At 41.4% G+C, this 18,757-nt stretch overlaps 1 protein-coding gene across 1 annotated transcript in view; it reads left to right on the top strand.

Moving 5' to 3' along the window:
• The window catches only part of rnf13 (ring finger protein 13), a 39,886-nt gene that overhangs the window by 3,516 nt on the left and 17,613 nt on the right, over positions 1 to 18,757 (top strand). The window contains exons 2-4 of the mRNA XM_086263297.1: positions 1,934 to 2,173; positions 2,316 to 2,396; positions 8,763 to 8,885. Coding sequence (XP_086119423.1) covers positions 2,060 to 2,173; positions 2,316 to 2,396; positions 8,763 to 8,885 — 318 coding nt within the window. The 5' untranslated portion in view covers positions 1,934 to 2,059. The remainder of the gene's footprint in view (positions 1 to 1,933; positions 2,174 to 2,315; positions 2,397 to 8,762; positions 8,886 to 18,757) is intronic.

The raw sequence follows: 18,757 nt of genomic DNA, 5'->3' as shown, positions 1-18,757 counted from the left end.
CAATAGTTTGTTTGTAGCTCAGATTGAAAGAAGATTCGCCTGTTATTTGTACAAGCAGATATTTTTATGTACATTTAAATCACTAATTTTAGGAAACGAAAAAGAGAACGTTGTTATTATTATTAAACTCACTTTGTATTTCCAGATTATAATGATTAAAAGAAGTTTACTTCGAGGCAAAAATGCTACAAGTCTCAAGTTTACATATAGTACCTTAATAATAAGTGAGAACTGGTGTTGCTAAAGCTGTTAGTGCCCATCTGTACCCAGCATCGCTACTACAGTAATCTAGATAAACTAGACATGTGGCATTAGTCTGTCAGTGCGTTACATCTTAAGCATACACGTAAGATCAAAAGTTCACATCGCATACACATCCTTCTGACTCACACGCTCTTCCTGTATTAATCTGATTAGAAAACATTTTCTCTGAAAGGCTCACAGTAAACTCGAAACTCCTCATGAACTGCTCTTCCAATTTGGCAATAACACCTAAGCTTGGAAGGCCTTCAGCTCTTAGTTTCTCCTGACCAAATCACATGCTCCCCTCCACTTTGCGACCTTGATCCCTTTTAGCTCTGATGTTTGGGATGAAGCTCACTAAAAGAAAACAACATGATATTCTAATATTGACTTGCAGCGATAATCTAATGAAAATTTGCTCCAGCAGCAACCTGAAAGTCATGCTTTTTGTCTTTGTTTGCCCCCCAATAAGGGTCCCTCCCAGCATCCAAAAGAAAAAAAAAAAGATTTTCTGATACTAAACCTGGGATTTATACCCTGCTCACACTTGTCTGTAAAGTTTATTAATAAGAGCAATGAAAGGAGACACAGGGGAGGTGCTACAGTTGATAAGTTGTCTTTTTTTCCTTGACAAAAACATTAAGTGTATGATTCTTCAAAATTAACAGATATTACACAAAATTACACTCAGATTCAAAATGAATGCTTTGTGTTTACCGGATGTACTAGAAATGGAGTAAGGCTACACTCAGGCAGAGGCTTATACATTATGCTTATGCATTGCTGCAGCAATCTCGAAGCATTAGAAAGCGTCATCAAACAGTCTAATATGTCGATGGATGAAACCTGACAGGCACTGTAGCTCATGTGTTTGACAAACCTGATACTTGGCCACTTTGAACTCTGCTGTGGACTAAATTATGGGGGGGAAAAAAGCATTTTGAAGTTAAGAAAGCAGCGTCTGGTTTAGTTGTTGGCTTTCAGTGTTATTAAAGGATTGACTTGTGAACATATATCAAAGACTTGTCTGCTGATCTGTCAGTTCTCTTCTAAGAGAACAACCTGATTCCTAGAAGGTCTTTGGACATTAAGAGGGTCTAGTTTCTACGAACTGTCTAAACCCTGGAATAAACTTTATTCCCTGCTTTATTTATTTATTTTGTCTTCTGGCTGTAAGCATTTTCAGATCCATATTTTTGTTCTATAGGCCTCTATAGACCTAGAGGCCTTTTATAAAGCTTCCTGTTGACCTAATAGAAGATTTCATCGTATTGGGGGAAGGGTGTAAAATTCAGAGAGATATAATAATCAACCAGCAATATTCTTACATCAGTCCACTGTGCTGTAGTTCATACAAAGGCTATCACCTCATTCAAATCATTACTTCTGAGTAGACCCGATTCACAAAGTTTCTTTAAAGACTGGGTGCTTATGATAATGTGGTGATACTGAGCTAAAATCACAAATATTTTTTGCTAAGTCCATTTAAAAAGTATAATTTAATTAGGTCATCTAATATTGGCATGGTGGACAGTAAACCTTATGTGTGAAGCGCTGAGTTTCCTTGACAAAAAAATGCCATTTTCCGAGTTATTCCTGGCAAATTTGCCATTTTTCTGAAATTTGCTATGAAGCTGTTGGTGTTTAGGCTTTTAAAATGGGTCTAAGTGTACACCAATGTCGTTTCCAGGTGTGACCACAACAGTTGGCGTTTCGGGGTCCAGCTACAGGCCAGCGTGCGTGGTCATTTGTGTGCCTGCTTCGTGTTGTTATAAGTGAGTGGCTTAGCAGCTGGGGGTTGCAAAGTGATGCCAAGATGCTGCTGTCCCTGGGAATGCTGATGCTGTCGGCCACACAGATTTACACCATCTTCACCGTTCAGCTCTTCGCCTTCCTCAACCTGCTGCCCGTGGAAGCCGACATCACTGCTGTAAGTAATCCTTTACACAAATGCATTTAGAAGACCAGTTATGCTTCTTAAAGGAAAACGTTAGATTAAGAAACTAAACCTGCCTCTTTATGTTTTCATAAGTGTCTTGAACTGCTGGTGAATTAGTTTTCCTTTCTTTCAGTTCTCATTTGACAACAAAACGGACACCTTTGATGATTTGCCCGCAAGGTTTGGCTACCGGCTCCCCAGCGATGGACTTAAGGTGAGTGCAAAGAGGCACCAGGTTTGTTTTTATGACTTCTGGCTTAGATGTTTGCTGGGAATTTTTCACTTTACAGCTCCATTGGATTAAAGTTTAAACAGCTAAGATGCAAAGTTCCCAAACTCGAGGAAAACTATTTTACATGTCCTGAAATCTGAGCAAAGTAAAGATTGTTACATGTACAGTCAGAACAAAACCTGGTTGTACAAAACGTGTTGATGCATGTGACAGAAAAAACCTTTTAAATGCGTGTAATCTTTAATGCTTCTAAAATTGCATTAACATGACTAAGTTTATGAAAACAGTGGAAATATCAATAGAAAACAAAATAGTTGCCAACATGAAAGGCTGATTTTTATAAAACGTGCAACTCTGCTACAGAGACGTACAGATCACATCCCAGATGGGCTCAAATGAAGAGCTGTTAAGATTTAATTATATGTGGTGAAGGTGCTGTTAACCATTGTTGCTTAGTGTTGTTGTGAGGCTTCTGTATGACACTGTGCAACCAGCAGTCCTCTCAGTGGCTCTCCTACCAAGCTCACAAACAGAAGGGGTGATTCATGTCTGCTGCCTAAGCGGGTTATTGTGGTGCTTCCCACAGTGAAGAGCTCGCTTGTTGTTATCGTACAAAGGCTTTTCACACCAGACCAAGCTGATATTGACATGCTTTGTGCCTTGTTTCGTATTTTCTGTTTAATGCCCGAGTTAAATGATCTCTACTCAGTCGTATGTATTGATCACACTTATCTGAATTTAAGAGCACCATAACATGAAATGATTCTTGTAGGATTGCAACAACTTGAATATGAACTTGGCTAGTTGGGCGAGGCATACAGCCACGTGTTTGTAATTTGGCTTTCTTTTACCACCACATCCTTCCTTTTAACACGCATACAGTGCACCTTTGCACTTGGTGTTTGGTGTAAAACTGTTAGAGCCATTTATATACAAGCCTGACCTGTATTAAGCAACTGGAAATTATTACTTATTAAAATTCTTGCAAAGGGGTCGTAGACTGCAGTGTCACCTCCAAAGTTCCTTCTGAATGCATACTGCCGTTACTTGCAGTGTTTGTTAAGAACTTGTTAGACCGTAAGACTCTTGCTCCTCTGCAATGCCAATAAAAACCTTTGGCATCACAAGGCAACAGAAGCTTGTTTCCAGAGGATTCCCCCTTGGGGCTGGACGAGGCTTCAAACAGAGCCTTCGCTGTTTCCACTTGCACAGCGTGGGCTGTTTACAGTCTCGATGCAAAGCTACTGCAAACATAGCTGTACCCACCGTGCAGGGTGACATAGAGGTGGGGTTAATGTGCAGCACGACAGAAAAGTTCTGTGAGATTTGAGGATGCAGAAACTGGTGAAGGTTTGATTTTTTCCTTTTAATGCTAGTGGAGTCAAAACATTTCATTCAATAATTCAATTCAATAAAACTTTATTGAGGGGTTTGAACAGCCGGTTCCGCTTCCTTAATTCTTCGATAAGCCAGGGCCAAGCCAGCTCGATCAGCAAGAACCTGTTATCATGGTTCTGAATAGGTAGATATCTTCAGCACTCAGGCTCACCCGAGCCCAGACTTCTCGTTGAGAAGGGGTGTCAATTGCATTCAGAGACCAGTTGATCAAATCCATAATTGTCTTTTAGGTTTTAGAGAACAGACTGTGAGAGAGTGTTCCAGGGAACAGTAATACAACAAACATGAGACAAGACAAGGACATTAGAGGCTAAGCAGGGAAGCTAAGGGAGAGGAGGAGGAGAGGAGAAAAGTGCAACCGCCTTCGTCAAGAGCAAGAGCAGAGCACGTGTATACATTCAAAGGTAAATGTATACATGTTTTGCACAAATACTTTTTTACTTGGTGATTTTAAGTTGTTTTTATGCCTTTTCTGCTGTAGACAGTCGTCGGCAGAGGTTTATGTTGTCTGATTCTCCATCCGTCCCATACCAGTGAATATTATACATCGGGATCACTCTGAGGGAATTTTTTGAAATTTGGTTATATTGATTACACTGGTTAGATTTCAAGTTTAAGTTCATTCTGACACAATGAAACATGTTTTGTTTTGTTAGCAAAACTCAAATTTTTAAGTGAATTTGACAAAGTTTTCACAGATTAAAGAATTTTACACCGGGTACCTTGCTGATGCAACCGCCAAGAGCTTTATGTCTCCTCCTGGAATGTGTAAACACTCCACTGTCTGATTGGTTAAAATGATGGCAGACATTGTATAGAAGAACACCCACTGAAACAATTTTAGTTTTAAATCTTTGGGAGAACTTTGCAACAGCAGAAATGGAAATGAAAGAATTACTTCGAGGAACAGGAAGCTCGACAAACTTCTTCTTTTTTTTTTTTTTCATCGGGTTTTGACACATTTGATTGAAGATTCTATATTTCCTCTTTTTTAATGTCCCGTGACAACAGAAAGTGCCCGAAGGCGTTTGGAAATTGCAGCTGGATGTTGAGATTTGATTCTGTCCGGTCTTTGGTGATGACATTTTATATCTGAGAGATCAACGTTCACGTCTGGTCAGACCTGGATTAGAAGTGCAAGGTGACTGGTTGGCAGCAGCTTACGATTAGTTGTGATATTATTGCCGACACGAGCAATTACAATACCATTTGGCAACTTCATGTGATGTGAAGTGAAGTATTATACAAAGTTCACCATCATGGAAAGTTTTAGTCTTTATCAGCTCTGCAGGTGATTCTGGAAGGAATCATCTGGGTACTGCGACCTCCTATTTATTTATTTATTTATTTATTTTTTAAGACAACAATAAATCCAACTTGAAATAACTGCCCCCCCTCCTCCCCCCTTTTTCCTTTATGCAGTTGAGTTATTTGCATACCACCGCAGTTTCAGATGTTTTGTTTTCATTCCTTTTTTCATTTTATTTTATTTTTTTTCACCCACTTTCATTTCCCCAATCCGAGCCTGGTCAGTAGTCACAGTTTCACCTCGCTAAAGTTTACTCTGGAAAGTCCGCGGTTTGGCTCATGCAGCAGCAGATGGTGACCGACTACAACTACGCCTGGCGTTGTTGTTGCTAAATGATCCTCAGGCACCCGTTTAAAAATAAACAGCTTTCTATTATTTAAATGGGTCTAATGCTGCATTCAAAGACTAATTGGAAAAAAAAATAGTCAAAAACCTAAAAAAAACTTATCGGTATTTGTTTAGATTTCTTTTTTTAAACTACAAATACAGCGCAATATATCATTACTGTAGTACATGTAGCACATAGTGATTACTGTACTATAGCTCAGTTTGCTTGTTAAACCACAGTAGAGAGAAGGCAGGAAAGCCGAGAGGACGACCAGGGAATGATCTCAGGTCAGATTCAGACCTGAGCCTTACAGCACATGGGTTGCACCAGATAGTTCTAATTATTGTTTGTGTCTGGATGACTTAATCAAGCTTTATACTCTTTCTGTGTGTGATGAGTAACTTTGTGCCTATTGCCTAACCAGGCCATAAATGGATCTGACCAGTCAGACCACTGCGTTTGACAACAAGTGCGCTCATAGCTCAAAATACAGCCTGGTACTGAATATACAATGATATGGAAATAGGGTTATTTTACTATTTTACCTCAGTCGCAGCTAGAAGCTGCTCTGGGTTGATTTCTCTGCCTCCTCAGATGTGATCCCAACAAGATCTCAAGAAGTTAATGAACCCAGAATCTCTTCTGTTCTGTCTAATTCTGGGACATACACATTTCCTCAGTAAAATGTGACCCAGAAACATACCACTTTTTTTTTTTTTTAAACATATGTACACTGCAGCTGCACTGCGTCAGCGTTATTTCTGTACAGGATGAGTGCAATAAGTTTCAGTAAGATTGTCCCAAAACCAAAATGTAACACTAAACAGGGTGAAGTCAGTGTCTGTCTGAATAAAAGCAAGCTCTCACTCAGACAGCATGACAAGCTCGCTGGCCATGCATGAGGTCGGGTTTTGAAGTGCTTTATGCAGGTGAACTAATAATAATCATCATATCTGAGAGTGGAATCACACAGGTTTTAATCTGCTTACAGAAAGCCTCGGTCGAGCGAGTTATTAATTGCTTTGTTTCTATCTCTCTCAACCCCGAGCAAAGCTGCAAACAAGCCCTGTGGTGAGATTTACACTGACGGGATTAAGTGTAATCACTGTGCAATCATTTGAAAGAGTTGGCTTGGCTCTTGAATTCTGCAACAACACAAAGTCCCACAGTTTGTTGGCACTTAGGCACTCTGTTAGCACTCTCTGCAGTTGTTTGTACTCTAGTCAGTAGGAGAAGAAATTAAATCGTTTTCTGATCCTATTTAACGCTGACTCTCTTTAAATGTAATTATCAGTTTTATTTTGGAGAGCGCTACTCCACTAACAGGTTTTATTAATTATTAGCCTTTATTTGAAGCGAGATTTAAAGAAAATGCTTTGCTGGGTTAATTGCTACTACCGCAGCAGCTCTGCAGTCCCACCTCTTCTTTGTGTTCTTTGTGACATTCGCAGCTGGTTAGTTGTGCAAAAGTGCTTGTAAGAATATTTGAACCACTGCATTCTTTCCATCATAATCATGTTAAATGAGTTGTCCTCAGATGGTGCTTCTTCCACATGTGGTTTTCTTGCTATGATGAGCTAAAAAAAACTGTTACGGAATAAATTAGTGCTTTTTAAGAGTTACTTTTAAAATTTCTTTTATCTATAATGTGTTTACCCTTTTTTCACATCTCTGGAAGCATCACAGCTGAGGTGCACTGTCTTTATTATTATTATTTTAAAAAAATGCCTAGATGTTGATTTAGTTAGACTTTAAGGTGATATCGTCTACTGGTTAAGTGCGGTCTTGTTGCACAAGCTGAACATTTGTGTCATCTCGGTTTGTATTTTCAGGATCCACCCCCAGGTATTTCCTGTTTCCTCCCCGGCTCCTGTCTCTGCATTCTGCAGTACTTGCAGATGTTTTGGGGGTCTTTTTTAAATTGCTTTTTATGTACAACAGAGGGCGCTCTTGCCACTGGTTTCAGGAGTCAGGAGGAATGTGAGGCAGTAGCACAGTGATGTCATTTAACAGCAAGGCTGGGCTGCGCTGGAGGCACCCAGAGGTGACGACAATGTGGGAAGCGGGTGATTCCTCACGTTCCTCCGGTCTGTGATATATCAGAGAGCTCCCTGGTCTTTGAATTTGATCTTCCCATTAATGTTAAACTAAAACCAGACACTGCCTTTAGTCAGCATCTTTCTCTTCCGTGCTGTCGTTAACTTCCAGCTGATTTGTTGGCATTTCCCGTGTTGAGTTCAGCCGGTGTTCTGGAGGCACAGAGGTGTGGCAGCCGGCAAGATGTGCACAAAGAATATCAGTTTCCTGCTGGTTGAAACTGGCCTTATGTGTGTGGTAGAAAGTGCTGACTCTCTTTGATATACTGGGCTGGCTTTGTATATGTGAGAGAGAGAAACACAGAGCGATGGAAGTGAAGGCAGAGTCCCAAAGTCCCACAGCAGCTCACACTTCCTGTCTACCACCCTGCCTTAGACACACACACACACACACACACACACACACACACACACACACACACACACACACACACACTGGTGTTAGTTACACTTCCATTAAAGCGGCAGAGGTTTTTGAAATAGCTCTCCTCGTGTTGATTTCTTCTCCGTGCATCTCATCTGGTTCTTTGCTTAGTCACTTCTATTTTTGTCTCCATTCAAATTTTTTTTCTGGTTTTCCTATTTTGTCCGCAGCTATCTTTTGTGTCTTTTGCTGTCTGTGCTTTTGTACATCTTTTATCACTCCCAGGCTTTCTCTTTCTTCTCACTATCTTCTTCTCGTCCATCACTTCAAAGCTGTTGTTGGCTATGTTACTAAGGCAGGAAGCAGCAGCAGAGAAGAAGAAAGAGGATCAGATTTTTGAGACAGTCTGAGAACAACAGCATCCTTGATATGTAGCTGACTGTAATATGTATGTGTCTTCATTCCAGTGGAAAGTTCTGCATTCATTATACATGCATCACAATGTCACATGAATATGGTGCATGTAGGGGTTGCGAACCAATGTTGCAAACCAGCAATTTATTTTCTCCAGCTTTCTTGATGGATGCTGCTTATCTAGGAGGACAAAGGTTTAAAGCTTTAGATTAAGGAACGAAACTCCTGTTGTTGACGCATGTTAACCACACGCAGGCTCACGCAGATCCCAGAAATCTCGCCTACAATGTAAATCTTGGAAAGAACTGAAAAAAGGCACCTCAGATATGTTTGAAGTTTGAAAACGTGATCTAATTCTTGTTTAACTTGTGATATAAGTGAACCAAATAAAGATAAATTTGGATGGAAGTCACATTACCCCTTCATAATATCCCCACAGGGCTTCCTGATTGGCGCTCGACCAGAAAATGCCTGCGAGCCCATCGAACCCCCGCCGAAGGAAAACTTGACGGGCAACTTCATCGTCCTCATCAAGCGGTTTGAATGCAACTTTGACATCAAGGTACCATATTCACACCAACGATCACACACAGTATATTACCCCAGTTATTGTGTTTGAGTCCTTGTCTGAACATCTCTAGTCCTGTTGTTAAGGTGCATACCCGAGCAGATCCTGTGATATTCTAATTGCACTGAATGATTTTGACTGCTTCCTGTGTGAATGCTCATTTAAAGCACTGAGAGCAACAGAAAACGCACGCTATTTCAGCAGCTGTAGACTGGTCAGGGCCCTGCCACTGTGTGCTTCACAGCGCATTCGTGTCAGCAGGTGGTGTTTCTGAGTGGATTCTTACCAAAACTCCTAGATCAGCTCATCGGGGCAGAAAAACAGGAAGAGGCCATTTCCCTAAACACAGTTTCCTGCCTCTTTCTTTTCCTCCTGCAGCTTTGTGATACCTGATGTGTGGAGTTGAAAAATGTTGGTTCCCAAATGAGTTTCCCAAAAGAGGCCTGAGAGCCGATCCTCATCAGTCAAGTCAAGTGTGTTGGGAGCATAGTTGTTTCCCTCGAATGGTAAAGCAGAGTTAGAGTAATGTCAATCATGTTGTAATCCTGACCTGTTAGTTTAAAGAGGAGATGGAGCTTCTAAACTCGGATAAATCCAGACTAATCTATGTAATAAAGCTGCCCCCCTGGAGTTTTCTAGTTGACTAGTAGCTGCTAATTCAATGGATTAGACTACGAGTCGATTAAATACATTTCTGGGGTTAAAGAGAATGTGATTAAGCTTCATGTCGCTGCACCGAGCATCCAACTGGCTATTTCATGTGGCCAGCTTTGGGATAATTTATTGTTTTTAAGCTCAAATTGGCTTGAGGGGGCTCTATGTCATCTTTTAGCTTTTTAAAAACCCACATTTGGGGTTTCCTGTCATGTGTAACTAGGAGCTGCTGATAACGTCGCTCTGCGACTGACTGGCTTGAGTGTCCATCAGTGAGGTCACTGTTCGTCCTGTGACCAACCGACCAATCAAAAGTCCCTCTGTCCTCATTGACTGTTTGGGTGACTGTCAGGGGGAAGAGTGGCCTACAGTGACTTTGGTTTTAAGCTGCTTTTAAATGGCTCAGGTTTCGAACACATTTTATTGATTTGCGCAGATGTGGAAAAGTATTCACCAGACTTTATTCCCTCCCACATAAAATCCATCTGTAAGATGAGAGCCAAATACAAATCACAAACATTATGTGCCCTTTTTTTCCCCAGAGGTCTTGAGGACACATTTTTGCTATATGAGTTTCCATAAAGACGTTCGTCAGGAACAGCATCTATCCTGAATCTCTGCCAAAAACTTTACGGTTCCTCTCTGAATAAAAAAAAACATCAACCTTGACATTAGAATAGCCAAGAGTAGTCATTAGAATAATTTGGCATTTTACTATTGATGGGGAACCCTGACCTGACTATTTTGGATGATCTGTGCCCAAATTAAGTTTTTAAGTGTTAACTCTGATATGCCTCACACTGCCTGTTGCTCACAGATTTGGAGTAGCAGAGAGGAGAGAAAAGAGATGCAGCATTAAGATGAGTAATGGGCTAAAGGAGAGGAAGGCATGCAGCCTCTTGGCCTCTTGTTCCATTTATCTGTCTCATTTTCTTTTTTTCTTGTACTGTTACCTTTTCCATTCCCCCCTCCTCACCCTCCCCGCTCTGCCTTATACCGTCTGGGTTGTGCCTTTTTATTCATTCAGTCTCACATTTCCTGTTTTCTCCCCCCTCCCCCCCCTTTTTAAACTCGTTTTATTTTCATTTGCCATCTCTCTCACTTTTTCTCGCCTGCTATTGAAACTGTTGAGCAGCCATCAGCCATGTAGCCTTATAAGGTCTTACTGCTACACACACACACACACACACACACACACACACACACACACATAGAAACATGTTGACAGACAGGGCAGTGAGGTGTTTCCTGAGCTGGATTGTAACCAGACTCCACATAGTTGTGTGTCAGACACACACACACACACACACGATATATACACAATGCACATATTCTGCTCCATCATAAGCTGCCATTTAACCCTCTGTGACCCTCCTATGGAGCAGCTGAGATTTTTAAATTAATTATGTTTTTTTTTAACCGTGTGTGTTTCTTGAGAGACTGAATCATCAGCCATTAGTCATAATTAATTTTTTTTTAATTTTTTTGGAGCTGCTGATATTTCACAGCTTCTTCTGATTAAAGTGAAATTATTATTGTGTTAAAGCTTCACTAATTCTTGCCATCTTACTTTAAGCCAGAATTTCCCTTGTCCTTCCTAGCTGCCAACTGTGCATCCCACCACGCTTGTGATGTCAAACAGCATCACAAACAAAAAAAAAAAAAACCCAGTGATGAGTACAAATACTAAAGCTGCTGTACTTGGTGTCCCTGATAACATAATAATAATGAGTATGCCACCAAAACACGTATGATTTGACTCATGCACATGTTGTAATCATGTTTGTTGACATCTGTTCCATAAAAAGGACAAAAATATACATATATGAAAAATATTCATAAGGAAAGCTGTGGATGGATGGAGGAAAGGAGTTCTGATTCTTGTTGCTATAACCACATACTTACTATTTATAATAGTTTTAAACTTTACAGCAACACCATAAAGATAAAGGCTAAAACTAGTGAAAACTAATAAAGCCCAATTTGATAATTATGAGAGTAAACAGACATTTGTCAGTAATCTCTGGGTGTGGGTGTCGGGGGAGGTCGTCTTTATGTCTCCTACTCTTTCTTTATCACCTCTCCAATCTCCTTTCCCCCCCTCAGTCTCGCTCTCCCTCTTTCTGTGAGGTCTCAATTCGACCTTAATGATTGGTCATCTACACCATCATCACTTGGAGACACACACAGACATGTGGCTTGCCCCCTCCCCTTAGCACTCTCTCAATCACCCTCCCAGTTGTTTCTCTTTCTTGCATCCCTCCCTCCCTCCCTATCTCTCTCACACACACACACACACACACACACACAACCTTCCACCCTTCCTCCCTCTTAGCCGGGCTCAGTTCCCTCCAGAAGCTGCAGGGAAACAAAGGAATAATAGATTCCATCTTGACTGAAACCAGGCGCTCATCTGTGGGGGTGTGTGTCTGCATGTGTGGGGTGCAGGGGTGTCACCCCTGCATGCCTGCAGTTTCGTCCTATTGCCCTCTATTTCTTTGTCCTTCTGCAGCCTCCTGCAGCTATTACACCTAGCCATTAGCATCCAGTGATCAACAGCGCAGAGTTGTAATGGATCCTGTGGCAGTAATGCCAATAAAACAGACACTCGAACACTTAACCCTTCGTCAAGCGTTAGCACCGTGTGTGTGTGTGTGTGTGTGTGTGTGTGTGTGTGTGTGTGTGTGTGTGTGTGTGTGTGTGTGAGTGAGAGAGAAAGGGAAGGTCGTAGGAGTCTGTATTGAAGCAGGATCGGAGATAGGGAGGGGTGAAGGGATGTTAACAGGCATGCTTGCTCATCGTGTGTGTGTAAGAGCAAAGCATTCCTCCATGGCCTTTTTTTTTTCTCTTTCTTTTTTGTAAATAAATCTCCAGAGAGCGAGGGTTTGCACTTCCTGTGGACTGGGATTCTTTGAGGTGGTGTGGAGCCCCTCATTGGTGACCTTTCTGGGAGGAGGAGAGAGAACGGGACAGGAAACTCTATACCCTTTTCCTCCCCCTCTCATCCATGAGCATCCCCTCCTTTTTTCCCCCATTTCATCCTTTGCTGAATGACCATCCATCCCCCCCCCATTTCCCCTTCAGTAACACACACACACAACAAGTCTGTATATGTTGCGATATAATATTCTAGTTATGTAATACAGACTCTTCTTTTACTCCTATAAGCTGTCCTTTTGAACAGTCAGTCCCTCTGCTGCCCTCTGTGTGATTGTTTTCTGGTTTAAACGGTTCCTACTGATCCAGTCTGTGAATGTTTTCGCTCTTATCTGGTTTTGGGTAATGTTTGTGCAACAACTGTGGCAGGTAGAGCTGACAGCTTTCTGTCTGGTGGAAAATTCCCAATCATTGACCTAAGTCGTGCTATGATTCATTCGAAAACTTACCGCTCAAAGTCAACCATTCAGTCTGGTGCAAAAGCTCTTTGTTCTGTCAGGAAGCTGCTAAATCCAGGCGATAAGATTACACATCAAACATTAAAAAGCCTCTTGCTACCAGAGTTTAGTTAAACATAGCCTGTAACCCTGTACTGATGTGATTCAAGAGCATGGTTGGAGAAAACTGGCATATAATTAGGGCTCACATTGTTACTTTACTAATTGTAACTTTGGTTTGTTGTTCATGAACTCAAAAGTCATTAAAGAGTATTTTTAAGAAATAAAGGAAATTGGCACTAAAGGTTTCCTCTGAACATATTACATCTTCCTGAATCAGGATGAGTTCCCAGAGCATGTTTTTGTTTTAACCCATATCCATGTAATTCTACTTTTCAATTTCTTACATGGTTACTTTTTTAACTAATGCAAAGTTTTTTTTCTTACTAGTCTGAATAGAAAACTCAAAATCAAAGCCAAAGTTGAGTCTAACAATCTTGTAACTCTCAACAGTGAAGTACTGTTTTGAATTCGGGCATGTTTACGCTATTAATCCCTATAATAAAAACATTTGTAATGGATTTGTCTTCCTGTTCACTGTCACATTAAAAGCTTACACTGATTTTGAGTGGAAATGGGTTGTACAGAGTAAATTCGGCAGATGTTTTTATGTGATCTGTGTCGATGAGAAGTTACAAAGTGCTTATTCACCAAGTCAAAATGTTGCTGCAGAAATCCAGTGAAGGAAAAGCGCGATAAACGGGTGACCGGTTAAACTTCATCGCTTTAGGCACAGTCAGATCATCCTAAAGATGCTGACGGGCGACCCCCGGTACCACGATTGGTTTCTAGGGAAAAATGTGTATTCCCCAACAGTTTGGTGAATGGTTTCTGTAACGACTTTCCAATAAGCTGGCACATTGGTGTCACATCACCTAAGCAGTTTCTGGTGCGTGCCCCACATCTGTACGCAAGTCCAAACATCTTTGTGTCTGCTAGTCTTTTTTTAAATTCTGTAACAGTCATAACACAGCTCTCATTCGACTTATGCACCCCAACTCCAGATTGTCACTGCCGGCATACCTGCTGCAGAAAACGCGGTCAAAAACTGTTGCGCTTCACTGAATGCATGAACCTCTTCCTGTATAACTGCAGTAACTCGAAAGATAACGGCTTCCTCCTGTCCAAATGCACAACAATAGAAACAAACAATTAAATGGCTCTTACACTTGCTGAAGGTTGCTGTCTGTTATTAGGTGAAAGTCAGTCGTAAAGATGGACTGGGGAACCTCCTTGCGATTTCTTTGGTTGATTGTTGCCATGGCTGCCCGTAGTTTGATTACAGATATTAAAGAGGCAAACTTTTCTGAAAACACTTGCTAGCTAACCATCGAGCTGCAATGACTTGGAAACATAAATGGAGAATGTTTGCCTTCAATAGGCACAACTTCCATACCGCCTCTTCTGTACAAACTACATCAGTCACAGGGAGGGTTTTAATGCAACACTGTATCCATGTGCCAGTCTCCATGTGACAAATCTCACCTTGTAACAGCAACCCATCTGCCAGCAGGTGAAGTCTCTCCTTAAAGACCCTCCCACTTGGTTACCAGGGGATTGCTGACTGATCTTTAGCCCTGTGTGGCTGTGTGTGGAATAACACAGTCCATGTATTCCTGGATATGAGTACAAATATAAATACATTGAAAAGTCACAGTTCCTGACTTTTCCTTCAACGCCACAGTCAAAGTTGGTTAGCACTGGTTCTGGTGGCTAGTAATTCCCCTCCTAACCTTGCTTCCCACATCTGCCTTACAGTAAATACTTTTCAGTGCACAGCCTGTTTGTGTTGCAGTGACCTCACAGCCCCCAAGCCCCCCCCCCCCCCCCCCCCACACACACACACACACACACACACACACACACACACACACACACACACACACACACACACACACACACACACACACACACACACACAGAGTCTTCAGTCTTTATTTAAACAATGATCTAGCTTCCTGCACACACTCACTCAGTCTTATGACAGGGCATGACTATGGCTGACTGGATGTATGACTAGCTCGTGTGTGTGTGAGAGGGTCCTGGTTTTTTTTGTTTTTTGGAGCTTGTTTTATATCCATTGCAGTTTGTTGCGGCAGGAAGCTGCTTAAGCTGCAGATCTAGACACACATCCATTTATATTCACATATAAAGGAACTGTAATGCACTTAATTGCACACAAATGGACTAATTTAGAGAGCTGATTTGGCTCCATGTTTCAGTCATTGACCTTTGTTCTCCTTTTCCACCTTTCTAGTTACAGGTAAAACTCTACACACATTTATACATATCTGTATTAATACAAGCAGCTATTTAAAAAAACAACAACAACAACAACATCCAAACATACGTGTAGTTACAGACAAACACACTTCAATACCTTCAGTTCAAACATAGTCTCTTTCAAACCCAGGCTTGGATTGCACAAATTAAAGCTGTAATGTGTTATCAGCGAAAACATGGCCCCACCCTGCAGTTTGCAGATTTATTGAACTCTTTATCTAATCGCTAGTCTGGACCTTGAAACTAAAACCCAGCTCTGCCCAGCATTCCTCTGAAAACCCGAGGGGAGGGAGGGAGAGTGAGATGAAGGAAACCTGAGGAGTTGAATGAGATGAGGGCAGGGAGGTATAATAAAGGCATGAGAGTGGAAATATCAGCAAAGGGGCTGGGCATTTCTGAAGAAGCTGGCCATCGGGGTGATATAACAAGGGTAATGAGGGGGGAGAGGAGGAGGTTAAATTTAGAGAAGAGAAAGTGATGGAAATGAAAAATGTGGTGTTTTGTAGGGAAGGGATGGGTGGGAGGAGAAAACAAGGAGCAGGAGGGGAGAAAATGGGAGAGAGGCAGTTAAGAGCAGAGAGGAAGAAGGCAGTTAAGACCTGATTTGGAGCTGCAGTAATGGGAAGCTCACATTTGCAAAAAACTTGCATTGTCCAGCTTTTAAAATCATTTAAGGCAAGAAATGTGAACAAGATGTCCTGTGCTGCTCAAACTCATTTACACAGAGCTGAGGTCAAGACTGCTCCATGCAAATTTAGCGGCTCCGAACAAGCTCCACGCTGTCGTTGACTGCACGAGACACGAGAGTGGAAGTCAAATAGATAAAGAGGCAAAAAGCATGTCTTCAGTATAAGAGGAAAGACAAGTCAGTGTTGTTGCTGCAGGACCGCATGCAGTGCTGGCAGCAGATAGATAAGAGTGAAGATGCAGTAATTCTTCACACGCACACGCAGTGGTGATGCAGCAGTAGTTAGTGATGCTATCAGCAGTCTCTTTCCACACTACTGTGTTAGAGATCCCAGTATGTGAGCAGAAAGAAGGCTGGTGTAACTGCAGCACAGCGGTATATACTTGGCTGTATTTTCTTTTCTTGAATCCTGCAAAAAATATGAATAATTTTTTTAAATTCATTTTTTTGTGTATTCTGTGACATGCATGTAACAGAACACATTCCTGATAGCTTTGTAAGGCAGCACAGTTTGGTGTACTGTGTCTCTCTTAGTGTCCAAACAAGTCAAGTCCAGCTCTGGCCAGTGTTTGTGCACCTTCAGTCAGCTGAGAGCTAGAAGAGAGTGAGTGTGTGCTTTTACACACACTCTCTCTCTTCCGCAGTAATCGAAGGTGCAGTGACCTGTAGTAGCAAGCTACTTTGAAATACCTTTTCCACCATTTTACGGTTGACTGGAAACACGTTTCTTTTCCTTCCCTCACATTCACACAGTCGGATTCATTCACAGGAAGCAGCTCGATACGAGAGCAGAATTCGGCTGCTGTTGGCCTCCAGGTGGCTTCAGCCTTCCTGCTTGAAGGTCAAATAAACTCTTAAAGCTGATGAGTCCGGAAGAAAGAAGACATTTGCAGGGAAATTTAAATTGTTCAGCTTTATTTGCATTCATCTGCGTCATTTGTTTTGATTGCAATCATTGATTGGATAAACACTCAAACAATTAGGCGATCTATTAATTTATTCAGCAGTGTTGATGAGAGGAAAATACCAGTCATTTGCTGGTTTCAGGTCCTCAGCTTCGAGGATTTGTTGCTTTTCTCTCTTGGAGATATTTTTCAGTGACATCTTTGGACGGTAGTTGGTTGGACAAAAGGACCAGTCGAATCTTCTTATGGTCAGAATCTTATTAGATCTACTTTTAGAAAAGATTAAAGAAATAATGAAGGCCAATATAAAAACTTCAGTAATGATGAGAAATAAAGATGGGAATTCATTAGAATTTGGTGGTTCCATTGTGAATATCTCTTATTGATTCGATTCCTTATCGATTCTCAGTGGGTTCTCATCGGCTCTGCTCGCAGAAACACTACCATCGCTAAGAATCATATAAAAGACATTACATTTGTACAAATTCATTACACGCTGTGGGTCAAATGTTTGTGCATGTTGGAGGTATCTGGAGCGTCTGGCTGCTGGGCTGGGGTTAGCAGTCAGTCAGCTAACGTCACTCTGGGTTCTTGGCTAGTTTAGCGTTAGCATGCTGTTTGTCCAGGTACTTGCAAAGACTCAAAGTTGTGTTAGCAACAAAATGCAGCTGTTTCTGTCGTGGATGCAGTTTCCACGTTACCATTGTGCTCCTGTCCTTTATAAATTTCATTTATAAAGACAAGACTAAAGATTCCAAGGAATTAAACTACTAGAAATCAGTTCTCTACAAGAATCGGTTCTTAATTCCCTAATGCTCAATATATTGCTTTGTCTTTGATCTAATTATATTAGAATCCATCATCAGTTCATGTGCATGTTTCACATCTGTATTCATTTTAATACAAATTTCTGCCTTCACTGTGCGCTCGTATGCCACATTGTATTTTAACCTCCTGGATCTTGTTAAGTTCACTCGCAGCGCTCCAAAAACAGCAGCCTCTTAAGTCGAGTTTAATCAGCCTTTTTTTTTTTAAAAAGCCATAATTAGTCAGTTTTACAAATAAACCTTCACCGTCTGCACTGCTGCCCAGTTTAGAATTGGTTCGATGTGCACCACGGGGTGCCGAGAAGAGAAAACATGCCGCGCTGCGCTTTGTTTGGAATCCAAAGTGTGCTGGTACAAGAAAAGAAAATGATGTGAAGGTTTTGGAAAGCAGAACCGGGGGAAAAAATGACCAGAGCTAGAAGTTTCTAGAGCCAAGTCATGCCGTCACATGACGACAAAAAAATGAAGCGATACCCTTCAGAATCTACACTTGCCCTCTCTCTGTTTAAGTTTGCAACTTTTCCTACATTCTAACCAAATTGGATGTTTTTTGGAGTGATTTGATGCTTAAGTATCATCGCACGAGGATACCTGCTGTTATGATCACCGTGATCCTCCACAGACGTTTGAAAAAGAACAGAAATCATCATTTATCTCTGTTTCTCATCACATTGACTTTTACTACGAATTTCTGTTTTTCTATTATTCCTAGAGGCTTCTTATTTTCTGCCTCCTGTCGTCACCTCGTCACACACACACACACACACACACACACACACACACACACCTCCCTGTTTCTCTCCTTCCTCTCTGGAATGCACTGAATGTCCTTATCTTTGCCCATGCAAACACAAGGGTGAGCCAGCAGCAGAGGTTGAATTCCTCTGCAGATCCCAGGCTGACTGGCTGCACCACAAACTGGCATCTAGACAGCCTACAAGTTAAATGACTCCCTACACGCACTGAAGAATGCTCCGTAAAGACGAGACGTAAAGCATGACCTACTTGTTTATCTTTTGGCCATATTTTTGGCGTCTGGCAGCTGTTGCACTTTCCCATTTATGCAACTTCATTT

This window comes from Aulonocara sp. 'chitande type north' Nkhata Bay, linkage group LG15 (genome assembly GCF_057382095.1).
Source record: "Aulonocara sp. 'chitande type north' Nkhata Bay isolate Kocher_YH1m ecotype deep benthic linkage group LG15, A_spYH_male_GT1.1, whole genome shotgun sequence".
In the NCBI taxonomy this organism is placed as follows: Eukaryota; Metazoa; Chordata; class Actinopteri; order Cichliformes; family Cichlidae; genus Aulonocara; species Aulonocara sp. 'chitande type north' Nkhata Bay.
Note: the sequence above shows the minus strand (reverse complement) of the source record. Positions and strands in the feature narration are given on the sequence as shown.